Source organism: Balaenoptera physalus (assembly GCF_965194825.1).
Source record: "Balaenoptera physalus genome assembly, chromosome: Y".
Lineage (NCBI taxonomy): Eukaryota > Metazoa > Chordata > Mammalia > Artiodactyla > Balaenopteridae > Balaenoptera > Balaenoptera physalus.
Genome location: NC_138904.1, coordinates 5388868 through 5407822, shown reverse-complemented (window position 1 = coordinate 5407822; position 18955 = coordinate 5388868). Strand labels below are relative to the sequence as shown.

The following is an 18955-nucleotide window of genomic DNA, read 5'->3' as shown; positions in this document are numbered from 1 at the left end:
TACCCAAATGGTGGTACACAGCTGCAGTATTCAAGGAGGTGATAGATATATTACAAAGAACTCTGCAATACCAGCTGGCATGTAGAAGATAACAAGTCTTGAGAAAAGAAAGCAGCGAGAACTTTCCTGCATTGGGGGGGGGGGTGTGAAAGCAGCGAGAACTTTCCTGCATGGGTGTGTGTGTGTGTGTGTGTGTGTGTGTGTGTGTGTGTGTGTGTGTGTGTGTGTGTGTGTGTGTGTGTGTGTGTGTGTGTGTGTGTGTGTGTGTGTGTGTGTGTGTGTGTGTGTGTGTGTGTGTGTGTGTGTTTTGTGGGCTAGCCTGGCTGGTGAAGGAGAAGAAGACGCAAGAGGACCTCTCTGGGCAGAAGGAACAGGTTGTACAAAGATATCTGGAAGCAGAGGCCAGGCTAATGTGTAATTCGTTCATGTGAAGCGTCTTCTAAACGCAGCGTGGTGAACCGCGGGAGATGAGACTGGGGCATGCCCCGGAAATAAGCTTGTGCCGGCCCGGCCGGCCTGAGGAGTGTGTGAAGACTCCCTCAACAGCGGAAAGACACTGAGGACCCCTGGGTGTGGCAGGAGGACGGCGTCACAGTGACATTTCAGGGAGGTAAGTCGGAAACCGCCGAGTGGGAACGAAACAAGACTTAAGGAACCAGCTGCAGAGGTGATTATAATTCCGTGAGAGGATGTGAGGGTCTGAATTAAAGTCATGGTGGAGAACAGATATCGCTGACTGTCCTTCTAAAGGCTTGCTAGGAGCATCCAAGAGCTGCAGTGACCCTATGGATCCACCCACAGAGGGATGCATAAAGAAGATGTGGTGCATATGCACACTGGAGTACTACCCAGCCACGAAAGAGAATGAAATAACGCCGTTTGCAGGAACATGGGCGGACCCTGAGATGATCATACTAAGTGAAGTAAGCCAGGCAGAGAAAGACAGGTATCTCATGATATCACTTACATGTGGAATCTAAGAAAAATGACACAAATGAACTTATTTACAAAACAGAAACAGACTCACAGACATAAACAAACTTATGGTTACCAAAGGGGAAGAGGTGGGGAGGGGTAAATTAGCAGTTTGGGATTAACAAATACACACTATTATATATAAAATAGTCAACAAGGACTTACTGTATAGCACAGGGAACTCCACTCAGTACTCTGTAATAATCTATATATGGGAAAAAATTCTGAAAAAGAATTGATACGTGTATATGTATAACTAAATCACTTTGCTGTACACCTGAAATTAACAAAACATTGTAAATCAAGTATACTCCATTATAAAATAAAACTTTTCTAAAAACTGGAAAAAAAAAAAAAAAAAAAAAAAAAAAGACCCTATGGCATTGCCAGACTAGTCATTTTGGGGAAGAGCCATACACCAGAGAAATCAGGTGAGTGTTGGAGCTTTCAAGCTGCTTTGGCTCAAGAGACGATGGGCTATGACCCCTCATTTGGGTTTGGGTTTCAGTGGCGCCTTCACCCTACCCTTGGGGCCTGGAGTCTCTAAGTTCGAGCGTAAGGTAGATGCAAATCAGAACTGAACCGGCCAAATCCCACTCCAACCTCAGCACCACACAGAAGGCTGCTCTGGGCCAGAGCAGAGGAAAAGAGGAAGGACAGGATAACCAACGACGACCATGCGTCCTTGGAAAACGGGGGTCTGGGTGTCGTAGATTTGCTTTTGTACAAATGCAAAGTGGGTACTGTTGGCATCCGGCTGAAAATAACCCAGTTGGGAGCTCGGGGAGAAAGGTTAGATTTGAGGACTCTATTTAGGCTGTGTTGCCATGGATAGAACTGTGGGAGGGGTGAGAGTTCTGAAGGAGTGGGGGGGACACACTCACCAGGAGAGGACCAGACCCAAAGATGCGACAGGAGGGGCAGAGATGAAGGATAAGGAGACAGACAGGGCGTGTCACCTTCTCCCAGAACCAGTGCAAGGGGTGTATTCAAGTGAAGTGCCTTCGAGAGGAACCAAGAGTGGACAGAGGGAGACCAGGAAGGCAAGGAGTCCGGTAGCTCTGTTAGCTGCCGGTGGAGCTGTAGGGAGAAGCCCGCCACTGCTGGGGCACAGGCAGAGAGCCAGGGTTCAAGGATCCGGGGAGTTCAATGATGTCAGCTTTACCATAAGAGAGGCAGCAGGAAAGTCGCTCAGGCTCACGTGGTCCCAACGAGGAGGGAACAGAGAGGCAGCTGAATCCTCAGAGGCCAGGAGGAGACCAAGAAGTCCAGGAGGAGCGGAGAGTCACAAGTGACCCCAGAGAGCCGTTTCAGGAGAGCCATGGGAGAAGGAAGAGGGTTTTAAAGGAGGAGAAATGAAAGGGTAAGAATTGAATAGATACAGCAAGAGGAAACTCCCACTTGGGTTGTTCAGCCATGAAATACGGTGGCAGGAAGTTCTGTCTTGAGGGGATATTTTGGGAAGCGTTGTTCTCCCCGAAGTGCAGCTGAATACGTGTATAGTCAAGGAAAACATAATAACTTACATTTGTAGAAAGCTACCGTCACATTGCGACTGGAAATAGTTCTTATTAAGTGGCATTCCGTCAGAGCTCATCACGTCTTGTCCGCTCCAGGAGATGGAGTATTGGCCCCATGCAGATGAAGCATGCTTCTGTTCTGGGGAATTCCGTCTGAAAAATTCCAGGGAGGGTTGTTTACACTCAGGTCGTTGTGGAATCCATAAAACAATGACAGGAAATGACGTTGCACATACTTTGGATTTGCAACTGGGTAATCTGTACTTTTAACTTCAGCATAAAATCCATGAACGATCTAAGATTTTTATGTTTACAAAGTATATTCTGTTCTCCCATTATATTCTTTTCTCCCTCCATCCCTTTCTCTTTCCATTCTCCCTCGTTCCAGAACAACGGGACCAAGTTACCCGTGGGCCCCCAAAGACAACGGACAGTGCATGTGTCTCTGAGCCCACAATGAGCTGGGAGGGAGACGGCCCAGCCTGCAGGGGCTGCAACGTGCCTACTGGCCACTGCAGCCCAAGACGTTCCTCACTTCATGGCTCTACTACAACTGGATGAAATCTTCAGAGAAAATAAGCACGCACCCCCCAAACTAGACGCCCGAGAGTCTTAGAACACACCTAGGTGAGAGCCCCTCACGGCCCTCTGAGGCAGCCGGACTCTGAGCCCCCGTGTCTGCATGCAGGTTGGAGCGCTGGCACCCAGGAAGGCTGACTTCCTGCCCCACCCCTGCTCTCCAGCAATGGGGAGCTTCTCTGCTGCTGGGAGCCCCCAGCAATAGCTGCCTGCTGTTTCCAAACCTGCCAGCCCTTATTCCACAGTCTCACGGATAAACACGTTACAGTTCAGACACTGTTGGGAATTCTGCTCCTGGCCTCTGAGCTTTGCAACGACTAGCTTCCTTCCGACTGAGGTTAGCACTCCCGTCCCTACACCCTCGGTGACTGGATTGAATAACCTTCGCGCCCTCATTTTGCTCCCACCCTCGACCCTCTGGCTTTCCTGGGTAGCGTGTCCCGCAGCTGCCCTCATTCCTCCATTTCCTCTTGAAGGCTGTGAGCTCCTTCACCACGGATGTCTTCCCGTGTGTTAGAACACGTCATTTCAATCCCCAGAACATCCCACTGAAAAGTAAGCAGAGCCAAACGACAGTTTAAATGTGGGCATTGCTTTTTCCCTTTCAATCGATCGACAGTATGCCTCGATTCTGTAGTTTCCCCCAGATTATAAATTGCAAAGCAATCACCATGTCTGTTATGTTTCTCACTTATGTCTCTTGCATACAGTGGTCATTAGATGAGTTTCTAACCCAATTAGGAGACAGGACACTGGGTAAAAGTGAAAGATTTCTATTATTTGTAAAATTAATCCATTAAATTCCATCTGATACAAAGCTGAATAACTCGCATAGATTTAAACATATTGTTAATGAAATCACATGTTTTATCCACCCAGATAGAGCACGAGCAGATTTATTTTGATTTTGTTTCTATCCATTTATTCAAAACGTATTTACTAAAGCTGATAAGCTCTGAGTATGCTAAGCAAGTTGGACAAGCTTCCTGTTCTCAGGGAATTTACGTTTTCTGGGAAGTGAGAGTAGGAAGCTTTCGGATGATGAGAAATGTGAGAAAAGGAAAACAAGTCTCCCTGAGAGCAGAATCAAAAGAAACAATGTCATCTCTCCAAAGCAGGGGTTTGTTCTCACCTGGGTCAGGGTTGCCCACGATGGGCCAGTCAACAACGTCTGGGGCGTTTTGGGTGTATCGTCTGGAGGGAGGGCTGCTACGGCATCTAGCGGGTGGAGGTCGGGTGCTGCTCACCATCTTGCAATGCACAGGGAGGCCCTCCGCAGAGAAGTGCCCAGACACAAGTGTCGGCAGTGCTGAAATTAAGAAACCCTGCTCTCACGCTAGAGTTGTAATGCACGTATAATTTCCTTTTATGCTTATTTGCTCTCACTGACAGACACATAAAAGACCTGGTCACTGCTTCGGAATTCCAGCAGAGTTTTTAAGATTAAAAATGGCAATTTTTTTTTTTTCTCGAAAGAAAAGGAGTATACCTTTAAGATTTTTTTTTTTTTCCCTTACCGTATATAATAGTCCAGTGTCCTTTCATGAAGTGCGTTCTGGAGCAAGAGATGTGACTTTCAAACTCTCACAGTAATGACCACCACCATCATTTACCTGAAGCTAGACAAATGCCAAGACTCTAGTTTTTAGAAATGCTCTTGTCAATCTGAATTTGTGACTTCTGAAAGCGGGAGAAACTCTGGGAAGGTTCCAGGCTCCCTACTACGTTGGAATCTTTAATCCAGCATAACTGGACCCTCCTATCAGTTGCAGGCACATTTGTGTAGTCAGATGCGCAAATTATCAGAGCAGGTGCATCAAGAGAAACGTTGCTTTCTTGAAGGTACTGCCGAACATACATTCTGGACTCCTGACTCCCTGCAAAACAGAATTGAATACACTAAACCTCCAGGATATAGACTGCCGTTGACTTGTATTCATTTGTATTAGATTGCCAGTGAAGTCGTGAGACTTACCGAGCATCCCAGAGTGTTTCTGTCATTCAGGGGGTCTCCTTTAAGGCTCCCTCCACTACATTTACTTCCCTCACTCCTTCCCTTTCCCCACCAACACCGCCTGCACCCAGCTCCACGTTTACGTTGTCTTTGTCCTCCTGAGCTGCCTTCTCTCTTTTGAGTCTTCTTTTTTTTTTTTTAACGGACAAGAGGCTGTAGCTAGTGCTGTGTCTCAAAAAATCAACTCATACAGTGCTGTACATTCATAATGGTTGTACGTTTCCCTCTATCCTTTTTATATCTTTAATTACATTTAAGCGTTTCAGGAATCCATTATGTGTCATAATCAAACATCATCTTCCCTTGTGCATCTATTCCTGTTTTAAATCTAGAGTTCTAAAATGACTGTGCTATTTTTATCTGTTTAACTCCATCCTCTCTAGTTTTCCTAGAGGAAGAGGGAGCTTTAAGTGGTTGGTCTGTGAATCCCTGCAAACCGTACAATGAAGTGAGTTGCCCAGTTAATCATATTTATTCTCTGACAGAAAATAAGAGAGAAGACAGACACAAAAGCCCGGACTTTACAGAAAGACAAACCCAAATTCTAATCCTCTCTTAGCTTGTAAATCACTTAATCTCCTGAACCAAAATGTATTCATCTGTCAAATGAATATAGGACTTATTTTGAAGTTGTTATGAGGATGACAAACATGGGGAAGGATGGCGGCCCAACAAACTTACTTCCTTTCCTGTAAAAATAATAAATGCAGGCTCCCCTTCAAAGGGGGCATCAACCAGGGCAGACATGGCTTCCTTTTCCTTTCATCCTAAAATACCTATCAGTGCCTATGTCGATTTTTTCAATCAAAAGTGCCATCTGGACATTTGGGGACCAAAACGCCAATCAACGTTTTCTCTATTGCAGAAATTAATTACCTACACAGACCTCACTCTTGAAGTCACCTTGACATAAGGAGGATGGGAGAAGAATTGAACCCCAAAATAGGTTTAAAATTCCTTTAAGTTTAAGATTTGTAACAGAAGAGGTTTTTGTGAGCTTTCAAAACTATGAAGCCTTTGTTTTTAAAAGATATATGCAAAGACAAAAGGTAGGAGGACTTGTCACAGGGAGAAAGCATCCTTACATACATATAAAAGAAGGAGCCATGTTCAAACTTTACTTCAGGAGGAAGATAGATCTGCCCGTAAAATAGTTCCACTCACTCGGTGTAAGTTTCTTCTTTTTCTTACATGCAAAGTTTCTTACCAAAGTCAGAGAAACTAAAAGTACATTCCCCCCCTAAAAAAATTCTTAAATTTCACAAGAGGAGATTCCATGTTACCTGTGACTCTCCTTCCGTGACATCTAGGTGGGTATGAGCAATACATACTGAGGAAGATGTCCCTGTGTAACCTCCTTGACGTTTGCTTTCCTTCTGGAGCCCTGGGTCGTTGTACCAAACTGCATTGTAACCAATACCAGATGCTAAAACAGAGGCAAAGCCAGGACTCGTATTTGCTCAAGAGAGCACTGTTTCAAAGCTCAGCATCATTGCAACCAATAATATCTTTTCCTATAATGTGAAGAAGCAAATCAATAGAGTTGTGGTCAGTTGTCAAAATTTCAGATCTAAATAATGATATTTCATAATATAGCCACGATAGCATGCTAACAGGAAATAAACGTGGGGCTTTATAATATTTTAAAATTATATAAATAGTTTTGACAGGAACTAACATTTTAAAACAAGAAGACTGGAGATACACAGACAAACGCACAGAGAAGGGGGTGCTTTACTAAACCCCACATAAAATCATTGATAAATGAGAAAATTCAATGATGCCTAAAGGAAGTCATTATCTAGGAGACTTTCTGCTAACTCCAGAAGTGTGCTTCATTTCATTACTACTACGAACTAAAAGAAAATCATAAATAGAAAGCAAAATAATTAAGCTCTTACCCTTGTATTTCAATCTAACCGTAGCACGGATGTGAGCAAGCGGTGACAACAATTAGCAGAACAGAGAACGTTTCCAGTGAAACTCTCAAACCTTGAGCTTGCAAAACTGGAATCATGTCACCTTTTAAAAAATGGACCGTCTGAACTCAGCATGGAGGGTGTAAAAGAAGTTCCAATAGAGCTGTTTTGTACAAGTGGTGACCCCTCCCCCCAGGAGCCATTTCTTGACTTAACCATTACTCTGTGGCTGTGAGGACAGAAGTTGATCAACTCTTGACATCCAGAAGGTCTGCTGGCTTTTAGGCAGATATTTAAATTGTAAGCAACTGAACCTACTAAGTGCAAATGGATAAACAAGAGAAACGATAGACACTTACAGAGGCTCTCACAGTTCTGGAGTTCAGTGTCTGTCTTGGGCTTCTCAGGGCTGACAATTCATAGGCCAGCAAAGCTGAGGTCCTTTCTGGAGGTCGTATACGAGGACACGTTTCTTGCCTTTTCCAGCTTATACAGGTGGATCACATGTTTTGGTTTGGGGCTTCTTCCGTCTTCAGCATGCCAGCAAAAACCCCATGAATCTCTGGTGTCACCTCTAACACTGACTCGGCCGCCCACGTCCACATGGAGGGACTTTTACGATGCCGTTGGCCCACCTGCATAATCCACTCTTCCCCCTATTTAAGGTCTTCTCATTAACAGCCTTCCTGCCATCTGCAACTTTAATTCCCCTCTGCTGTCCATGGGAACATATTCACAGGTTCTGGGAATTGGGACGTGGACTTCTTTGTTGGAAAGGCCATTATTTTTGCCTACAGTAGCAACCATCTAATTCCTTAGATTTCACATATTTGAAACTGAAATGTATAGAGTTTATGTGGTTGATGTTTAAGGAATAAAATGTTTATTTTACTCCTAAAACCACATGATATTGACGGTTTTAAAACTATGCTCTTGTCACCTGCACATGTATATATCATTTTGATCTATATTTCCAATATGATAATGGTTGTTAAATGAATTCTGTGTGCCTTTTGCACATTGTACACTTGAAAACATTGCATGCATTTATTTTTAAACCTCTAAGAGTGCAAACACTAACATTTACCAATTTGCCAAGTGAAATAATACATAAATGCAATAAAACGAATTGTGTCATGCTATAACAATCTCTAAGGTGGAATTATATCAGATAGTAAAATGGAAACTATGATCTCATCAGACACTTGAAAGCAGTGTGAATAAAAAGTATCAATATCTTAACCAAAAAATGTGTACATCAGTGTTTTTACTTATTCGTTCTTTTTTTTAAAAAATGTGAGCTCAGGTTATTCATGAGTATTTTTCTCTCTTTTAGTAATCTGAGATTGATTTTAAGTAATTCTATCTAGTTTTATCATTTTTGAAATCTTTTTTGAAATTCATAAAAAATGAATGTTCCAAGTCTTTACCCAATTCATCTGCACAAAAAGAAGGTTTAAAAAACCAGGACCCTTAGATGGATGAAAGTGTGATTTGCTCAAACATTTGATACTAAAATATCTCAAGGACAAAATTCGAAACCACTCATCAATTAAGACAAAATATCAATGGAGGTATTATAGTCATGAATATTTATGGGGTGAATGACAAAGCATCCAAATATATTTGAAATGTACTTAACAAAATGTATTTTGAAATGCAAAGATACAGTTTGCATTTCCCAGTGTTTGACAGAACAAGTCAACAGAAATAAATGAAAATGTAGAGAATATGTATACTGTGATCAATAATGTCTGTTAATAGGTACAAATTAAATTGTGAGTCCTAGAAGCAGAGAATGCTATTTCTGGTTTTGCAAGTGTATGCACATTGAGTCACCAAAAGGATCTTTATGTTAGGTGATAAGGAACATTATACTAATTTTTTTTAAAAAGGAATAATTCTGAAAATATTCTTTGACCTGAACACACACTCACACACAATTTGATAACAATATGGTAATAACAATACTACCGTCACCACAACAGCAGCAGCAGACCCTGGGATATTAGACAGCCTCTTTTCAGCCACAACAGAGGAATTTAAATACCCTTAGAGGTATAACCGATCAAAATTTGTCCCCTCTACCTACATCCTATCATATTAGCTTCAGGCATTTTCTTCAAAACACTTACCTGAAATACCTTTTTAAAATAGACTCCATAGTTTTTAAAAATATCTCCATAGTTTTGCCTTTTTCAGAATGTCACAGAGTTGGAATCACACCGCATGTAACCTATTCAGATTGGTTTCTTTCACTTAGTGATATGCATTTAAGGTTCCTCCATGTCTTTTCTTGGCTTGATAGTTCCCTTCTTTTTATTGCTGAATAATATTCCACTGTCTGAATGGACCACAGTTTATTTCCCCCGTTCAACTACTGAAGGACATCTTAGTTGCTTCCAAGTTTTGGCAATTGTGAATAAAGCTGCTGCAAGCATCCACTTGCAGTTTTTTTGTATGGACGTAAGTTTTCAGCTCCTTTGGGTAAATACTGAGGAGCACAGTTGCTGGTTCATATGGTAAGAGTAGTTCTATAAGAAACGATCCAGATGTCTTCCAAAGTGTCTGTACTGCTTTTCATCCCCACTAGCAATGAATGACAGTTCCTGTTGCTCTATATCCTCACCAGCATTTGCTGTTATCGTGGTTTTGGATTTTCCCCATTCTAAGAGTTGTGCAGTGGCGTCTCATTGTTTTAATTTGCAATTCCCTAATGACATATGATGATCTGCCATGTGCATATATTCTTTGCTGAGATGTCTGTTCAGATATTTTGCCCATTTTTCAATCAGGCTGTTTGTTTTCTTATTGTTGAGTTTTAAAAGTTCTTTGTATATTTTTGACAACTGTCCTTTACCAAATATCTTTTGCAAATATTTTCTTCCAGCTTGTGGCTTACCTTCTCATTCTCTTGACAGAGTCTTTTGAAGAACAGAAGTTTTTAATTTTAATGAAGTCCAGCTTATCAATTATTTCTTTCATGGACTGGTGTTGTCTTTAAAATGCTATCACCAAATTCCAAGTCATTTAGATTTTCCCCTGGTTTTGCATTTATATTTAGGTTTATGACACATTTGAGCTGATTTTTTAAAGGGTGTAAGGTCTGTGTCTAGATTCATTTTTTTACATGTGGATGTCCAATTAGTTGTTCCAGCACCATCTTTTTGCTGAGACTATCTTTGCCCCATTGTGGTTGGTTCCTTTACTCCTTTTTCAAAGATCAGTTGACTATATTTCTGAAGGTCTATTTCTCAGCTCTCTGTTCTGTTTCATACATTTGTCTGTTCTTTTGCCAATACCACACTGTCTTGATCATGACGTATCTTTTAATTCAGTTGCTTACGTATATATTGGCTATTTCCCCAGTCTTTGTTTTCTTAAAGACTGCATCAAGGGACTTCCCTGGTGGTCCAGTGGTTAAGACTCCACGCTCCCAATGCAGGGGGCCTGGGTTCGATCCCTAGTGAGAGAACTAGATCCCACATTATGCAACTAAAAGATCCCACGTGCTGCAACTAAAGATCCTGCACAAGGCAACAAAAATCCCGCATGCCGCAACTAAGACCTGGCACAGCCAAATACATAAATAAAAAATATTAAAAAAAAAAAGAAAGCATCAATAAATAAATATTTTTGAATGAATAATTTGGAGGTTGGGTTAAAGAGGAAAGCAAAATATCAATTGCATTCATTCACTCATCTCCTTTAGAAGCATGATGTGACTGGAACACGATGGGCAAGCAGGACAGTGGGAATTGGTGATGTCTGATCAGAAACGGCTACATATTGATGCACATGGGATTTTGTCAAAGGTGTAGTTAGGGGCAAGTTCATACTCATAAGCAAACATATAGAAAATCAAAAATATATTCACTATTCTTTCAGCTTAATTAGTTACAAAAAGGAAAAGTGAACAAAACAGAAAATGCACAGTGAACTAAATATAGATAAACGTGGGAACTAATGAGTTCCGGGAAATGTAAACCTAAAAAAGAAAAAATAATTTGCAAATTAACAGAAACATGACATTGGAAGATGTAACATTTTCTGCTCCTGACAGATTAAAAGGCAAAAATAAACAAGGAAAATGTGAATAATTAATAAAATTTAATTAATTACTGTATATGAAACTGTGTGGCTCTAAATCTATTTATTAAATAACCAAATTTTCACAATTTAATTCATCTAATGCCAAATTACTGAAAACCAGTTAGTTCTTCTAAGGCAATTTACCGCCTTTGAATATATTCAATTCACCAAATTTTCCAAAATCATTTTTAAAGAAAATTCATCTTAAATATATTAAATGAATTTGAATCAAATTTTCCTATTTCTTCTCAACCAGGTAGTTTATGTGCACCAGAAAATAGTAAAAACATGATTTTAGTGACTATTTTCTTAAAACTCGTAGTAATGTAGATGCACAGAAGAAAAATCATTATTTTAGGGCCTAATTCTTTCAAAGAATCTGGGTTGGAGAGAGCTACATGGACTCACTTTTCATGGGTATATTCTTACTCAATATTCCTGAAGAATAGATGTTTAAACTCCCGGCATTCAAATGAGCTCATATTGAAACGACAGGATTTGTTTCACCTATGAAAATGTGGTATTATAATGTCAAGTATTGTTTATCATATCAACTATTGAATTTTCAGAAGGGTTATCAATTTAAAACCCTTTCAGGCCTTTTATTGACCAGTTGGACTTCTAGAAAATGCAAAGATTGTCAGATAAATACTCAAAGTGCCTATTGAGGGATTTAGAAATAATTTGTTTATAATAATAAGGATCGAAGCAAGCTAAGGTATAACAGGCGATGCTTGTAAAACAACCATTGACACCGATGCCGATTTCCTAAGGTAGAAACTGCTCAACAGCATGATCTCCACATCATCCCTGGGGGGTAGGTGTGACTATCTCTGTCTTCCACAGAAAATACTTGGGGAGGGGGGAGTCTTTCAGAGTGGATAAGAAATGTGCTTCTTGTTACAAAGCACAGGGACAGGCTGAGAATTTGAATTCCAGGCTCCCTAACCCCATCACTTTCTCCACTATTGAACTGAGAAGAAGCAAACAGAGCAGGTGATTAAGACAGTACATATATACTCTGAGGTTAATTTAAATACATGTAGGTGGATGGCGTCTGCACATAAACGCACAGGAAAACATCTTTGCAGAGAGCTATCAAATGTCACACAGGTACTCTCTAATAACTGCTTGTCCCTCCTTGTTCCTACATGTACAGTCTAATTTTACTAAATAAAAAAGGAATAAGGTATCCATACAAATAATATTAGCAAGTATGCTACACCTCTATTTAAGTAAAATAAAACTGTAAGCTTCTTGAAACCACAGCCCTGCTTTGACATTTCACAGAGAATGGCTCTGGTATATTAACCAGACCACACTGTTGACTAAGTAGATAACAACATAGTTAAATTTGCTCCAAATCTAAATCACAAATGAATGTGTCTAAAAGTTTAAAACACAGAAATGAATACTTAAGACTTAAGTAAGTGGTCAGTTTTGTGTTAGGAAAAAAATATATCTATAAATAAATGATTTGAACTGAAAAAAAAATTTGTCTAATTTGTCTACTGGACAGATGTTATATATGTTTTTAAATTTCATAAAATAGAAGAAGAAAACTGAATGATTATAAATAAGCCCAGGAAATTATTCTTTGAATCAATCAGTAAAATAGACAAAACTCAGGACTTCCCTGGTGGTCCAGTGGTAAAGAATCCACCTTCCAATGCAGGGAATGTGGGTTTGATCCCTGTTCGGGGAACTAAGATCCCACATACCGCGGGGGGCAACTAAGCCCATGCACCACAACTACTGAGCTCACGCGCCTCAATGAGAGAGCCTGCATGCTGCAAACTACAGAACTCACATGCCCTGGTGCCCATGCACCACAACTAGAGAGCCCATGCGCCCTAAACCCACGTGCCACAACTAGAGAGAGAAAACCCACATGCCACAACTAAAGAGATGCCTGCGTGCTGCAGGGAACAGCCCACGCTCCGCAATGAAAGATCCCGTGTGCTTCAATGAAAATCCCCACGTGCCACAACTAACACATGGCGCAGCCAAAAATAAAATTAAATAAATAAATAAATAAATAAATAAATAAATAAATAAATAATGTTAAAAAAAATACTTTTAAAAAAATAGACAACTTTGTAAAATTTAATGAAAAGGCATGAAAAAAAGCAGAAAAAGAAATCAATACAATTAGGCATGAGGAACTGAATATGGCAGACACGGAGAAGAGATGAAAGATTTATAAGGCACTACTATGTACAAATCCCTACAGATAAATTGGAAAATTTTAGAGAAGGGACAATATCTTTGAAAAATATAAATGGCCAAAATTAAATCAAGAATTTTAGAAGAAGCTGGAAATCTGTATAAAGCAATAACAGTAAAAAAAAAAAAAAAAAAAAAAAAAAGGAAATAAAGCCACAAAAAAAGAAAAGAAATGATAGTCAAGGCTCTGGGGTCACATAGATTTACTGATGAGTTTTTGAGTTTATTCAGCTCAAACAATAACATCAATCCCATGCATACATGTTCACACACACACACACACACACACACACACACACACACACACACAGGATGGGGAATCCATTATATTATCAGATGTTTGCTTAACTCTGATGGGAAAATCTGATGACTACAGTAAAAAGAAGCATAGTTCAAAGCAGTACATTCAACTCTTAAAAACTTCCTTTTACATCTTTTTCAGAAAACTAAAATGTAGAACAGCTACAAATGGAGTGCAAATCTGAGAACTTAGAAATCACCTAGACATCTTGATAAAGTGCAGATTCTGGTTTGTTCAGTGCAGGAGAGGCTGGTGATACACACATAACCCCCGGGTCACACTGATGCTGCTGGCGTGCAGACCACACTCTGACTGGCAGGGATCTAGAGGATCCCACCTTCTCCTCTCTCCTCCAGGGATCTACAGGATCCCACCTTCTCCTCTCTCCTCCAGGCTCCAGTAGTCCAATCCCTTCTCCCCATCCTTGGTCTCAGTTCATGACCTTCCTACGTCAGGGGGAAAATCTGCGCCATCAGTAGAGAGACTCCTCAAGCTATGCCTTCCAGGCTACCCACTTACCAGCCTTCAAGCCCACAGCACCCACCGTCCCCTCTCATGACCTCAGACCACCCATGCTCCCATGACTGAAAACACACCAGAATGGACTTCTGTATCACCCCCACGATTCTCCCTCTCTTTCTATGGTTATCCATATGCATGCTGAACTAGAGCCCTCCAATTCAGAAGTGGGCTATGACTCTCCTAGCATAACCCTGCACCCCGCTAAAAGGGAAAACACAAATCTCTTTCTATGCCCACCTTCTCTTTCAGGAACTGCCCCAAAGCTCTCTCCTTGACATTAAGGCATCTCGGGGAAAAATGATTTATTTTGTCACCTTCCGATTAATTCTCTTTTCCATGTTTCTCTTAAACCAGGATTGCTTCACACCTCTCCAGCGACACTGGAGTTTCTGAGGTCACCAGTGACCTCCGTGCTGCTGTAGGCAATGCCAAACTCAGTCCTCCGTGGACTGGACCCACCAGCATCATTTGATACAAGCATCACTTTCCCCACCTTGGAAAGCTTTCCTCAAGTGCCTACCTTGGCCACTTGCTCTCTGCTCCTTTCCTCCCTCCCTCACTGGGTGTTTCTCCCCAGGCTCCTTCGTCTCTTTTCCTTACCTTCACAACCTTGAAACGTTGCGGTGGTCCAGTCTTAGTCTATGAATATTTATTATTTCCTATCTACATGTACTCCCTCCAGGATCTCAGCTAGCCTGATGGCTTGGAACCTTACCTGTCTGCCGATAATACTTCTATCTTCAGGTTGTATCTCTCCCCTGAATGCTAGATTCATGCATTCATCTCTCTATTAATAGTTTTACATGGATGCCTAACACTCATCTCCATCTTTTTTTCCAGCTTTATCGAGACATAATTGCCATATAACATACTGTAAGTTTAAGTTGTACAGGGTGATGATTTGATACACATACATATAGTGAAATGATGACCACAGTAGGGTTAGTTAATACCTCCATCACCTCACATAATTACCATTCCCTTTTTATGGTGAGAACATTTAAGATGTGCCCTCTTAACAGCTTCCAAGTACATAATACAGAATTGGTAATAACAGTCACCATACTGTACGTTAGACCTCAGAACTTCTACTCATCTTCGTAACTAGGAAGTTTGTACCCTTTGACCATCATGTCTCCATTTCCCCAATGCCCCAAAGCCCTAGCAACCACCATTCTATTCTCTGTTTCTGTGAGTTCTGCCTTTTAAGATTCCACATAACAGCATTTCTTTCTCTGCCTGACTTCTTTCACTTAGCAGAATGCCCTCAAGTTTCATCCATGCTGTCACAAATGGCTTATTCAGCCATGAGGAAGAAGAAACTACTCATCCTAATCTCAACATGTCAAAAGCTAATGTCGGGACTTCCCTGGTGGCACAGTGGTTAAGAATCAGCCTGCCAATGCAGGGGACACGGGTTCTAGCCCTGGTTCGGGAAGATCCCACATGCCGCGGAGCAACTAAGCCCGTGCGCCACAACTACTGAGCCTGCGCTCTAGAGCCTGCAAGCCACGGCTGCTGAAGCCCACGTGCCACAACTACTGAAGCCCACGCACCTAGAGCCTGTGCTCCGCAACAAGAGAAGCCATCGCGATGAGAAGCCCACGCACCTCAACGAAGAGTAGCCCTACTCGCCGCAACTAGAGAAAAGCCCGTACGCAGCAGTGAAGACCCAACGCAGCCAAAAATAAATAATTAATTTTAAAAAAAAAAGCTAATGTCCTCATCACTTCACCCACGCCATAATACCGCCCCCCCACCACCAACACACACATACATGGAAAAAGGAAAAAGAAAAGGTCTTTGCTTCCCTTGCACTCTTCTCCACCTTTGTTTGTGTCAACTCTACTCAGACCAAGACTCAGGAACTATCTGTGAGGTCTTTCTTTTCTTCATAGCCACCCATGCATTGCTTTCTGAAGCCCTATAGCATCCATCTTCCAAGGACACAAAGCATCTGCTTCCTTCCCCACCCTCTCTAGAGCATCACCATTGCCCTCCTGGGGGACAGCAGTCACAGGCTAATTGGATTCCTCCTTCCAATCTTTCCCTCCTACAGATGACCACTAACACAGCAGGCAGAGACCCTCAGAACAGATGATGCCAGCCTCTGGCCCAAACTTCCCGTGGTTCACCATGTTCCTGCCAGTAAACATCAGCGTCCTTACAAAGTGCTGCCAGGCCCTACGTGACCCCCTTCCGTGACTTCTCGCCACTCTTCTCCTCTTGCTCATTCCACCCATGGCAAGGGGCCACATAAGCCCTGAGCTGACCCTTGGACACTCCAGTCACCCTTCCAAGGCATGGACGATGCCTGCTTCTCAGAATGCTCTTCCCCAGAAAGCCACACGGCTGCTTCTTCACCACCTTCTAGGCTGTCTGAAATGTGACCTTCTCCATGGTCCAGTACCATAGGCAGTGACACTTTCCACCAAGTATTTCTCAGTATTTTGAATTTACAGTAAGAAAACTGAAAGTGGTGTTAGCAGTATCAAGTACATCTTTTCTTAAAGGAGACACATTTTGTTAGATATTTAGACAAAATGTGTTGGAGTAGTGCTTCTCAAACTTAAATGTGCATATGAAACACATGGGGATCTTGTTAAACTGGAAATTCAGATTCAGCAGCTCTGGAGAGAGGACCGAGGATCTGCCTTTCTAACAGGCTCCCAGGGGATATCCAGAACACAACTGGGCTACGATTTGAGCCGAGGGTCCTGAGAGGGTTTTTTTTTTAACCTTTAGAAATGTGAAGACATACTGAAATGTGAAAAGAAAAAAAAAGAAATTATTTTGTTTTTAATTTATCACGATCAACCTGTTGGTATATTTGAGTTTTCTTCATCTATAGAGCCTGCATTTCTCTTCACTACATTAATTCATTTTAAAAAATTAATGAGCACATACTTTGCAACACACAATCAGTGTATTGGGTGCTGAGTACGTAAAAATAACTGGAGACTCAGCCCCCCTGGGCAGTGCATTTGCAATGATGTGCGTGAAAGACAGGATGGGCAGGGGGAGAACAATTCAGTTTCCATTGCTAAGACGGGACAAGCGCAGAACTCCACGTAAACAAGCACAGTTTTATCACCACTCAACATGCCCTTCCACACATTAAAAAACCAGACAAGTTTAACAGCAGCTCACAATCAACTCAAAGAACTTTGCACATAATTTCCCTGTAACATTCAGAAACGATTTCTGTAACTGATATTCCATCTGTATAATGCATAATTATACGGCGAGGACAGAGAAAGTGTAAAACACCAATGATATCTCAAGAAAAGTATTTCAGGAAGTTCAGGCTGAGTGAACATGTACATCTTGTGGTATTTTGTTTGATTTCCATTATAGAAACAATTTTATTCTGTGGATAGACACACTCACCTCAAGTATGACGACTACCTCATTAAAATGGCATCATATTTTAGCATAAAATGGCATGTTTTGAGAATTGATAAAGGAGCTAATTCATTTCTGTCTTTGTAAAAACAGTCTCTGAACAATGGTTTGTGTCACTGTGGAGTTTTTTTTTTTAATGTTTTGTTTCCGGACACTGCAGACAGTAGTGCCCGGGCAGATATTACACGTACAAGAAGAATCACGACCCCTCTCTCCTTACACTATATGGAGGCTGGGCGTTTGTCCACTAACCTCCTTGCCATATATTCACTCACTCTTTATTCATTGACTGCACTTCTGCTAAGAGTCTGGTACTGTGCTGCGCTGACCTTGGGAACAGAAAGATGATGTAGGCTCCTTCTCTACCTTTGAGGTTCTCAGTTCAGAGAGGAAAACATGTAAATGGTTAAGTATTAATTCCTCAGGGGAAGGGAGAGAGAATGGAACTACATAGTATTGTGGGCAGAGAAGGCAGGAAGGGATTGACTGGTCTTGAAGGGTTAAAAACTTACCAAATGCATTGTAAATTTTTCATTCTCTTGGGGTGAGTCAAGGAACTTAATGAAGGTGCACGGTGTGACAAAGCCTGGGGACAGTTTCAACACGGCCAAGGTGGAGACAAGGGAGAGGATGAACAAAGGTAATCTGAAAAACAGTGAGGCCAATAGAAATAAAAACAAAAATAAACAAATGGGACCTAATCAAACTTACAAGGTTTTGCACAGCAAAGAAAACCATAAAACAAACAAACAAACAAAAAACCCAAAAAGACAACCTACGGAATGGGAGAAAATATTTGCAAATGATGCGACCAATAAGAGCTTAATCTCCAAAATATACAAACAGCACATGCAACTCAACAAAAAAACCCCCAAACAACCCAATCAAAAAACGTGCAGAAGACCTTAATAGACATTTCTCCAAAGAAGACATATAGATGGTCAACAGGCACATGAAAAGATGCTCCATGTTGCTAATTATTAGAGAAATGCAAATCAAAACTACAATGAGGTATCACCTCACACCAGTCACAATGGCCATCATCAAAAAGCCCTACAAATAACCAATGCTGGAGAGGGTGTGGAGAAAAGGGAACCCTCCTACACTGTTGGTGGGAATGTAAATTGGTGCAGCCACTATGGTACATATATACGATGGAACATTACTCAACCATAAAAAAGAATGAAATAATGCCATCTGCAGCAACATGGACCTAGAGATGATCATACTAAGTGAAGTAAGTCAGAAAGAGAAAGACAAATATCATATCACTTATATATGGAATCTAAAATATGACACAAATGACCTTATCTACAAAACAGAAACAGACACACAGACATAGAGAACAGATTGTTGGTTGCCAAGGGGGAGGGTGGGGAGGGGAGGGATGGAGTGGGAGTTT

At 41.3% G+C, this 18955-nt stretch overlaps 2 protein-coding genes across 8 annotated transcripts in view; one reads left to right on the top strand and one right to left on the bottom strand.

The window, feature by feature from the left end:
• The window catches only part of PNPLA4 (patatin like domain 4, phospholipase and triacylglycerol lipase), a 110305-nt gene that overhangs the window by 64332 nt on the left and 27018 nt on the right, over window positions 1-18955 (top strand). The window contains exons 7-8 of one of the 7 annotated variants that reach the window (XR_014259159.1): window positions 434-610; window positions 2884-3743. The exons of 1 other annotated variant lie outside the window; for it this stretch is intronic. Coding sequence is in view for 5 of the 6 variants with exons in the window: in XM_082448151.1 (XP_082304277.1) it covers window positions 7014-7085 (72 nt within the window). In the remaining variant the exon portion in view is untranslated. Of the gene's footprint in view, window positions 1-433; window positions 2372-2883; window positions 3744-7013; window positions 9730-15405; window positions 15825-18955 lie in introns of those variants that run through there. 5 more of the 7 variants (XM_082448153.1, XM_082448152.1, XM_082448151.1 and 2 more) reach the window with 5 other exon arrangements.
• LOC309653433 (steryl-sulfatase-like) overlaps window positions 3829-18955 on the bottom strand; it is a gene marked incomplete at its 3' end in the record, with an annotated part of 633880 nt that continues 618753 nt past the window's right edge. Inside the window, exon 15 of the transcript XR_014259158.1 lies at window positions 3829-4951. The remainder of the gene's footprint in view (window positions 4952-18955) is intronic.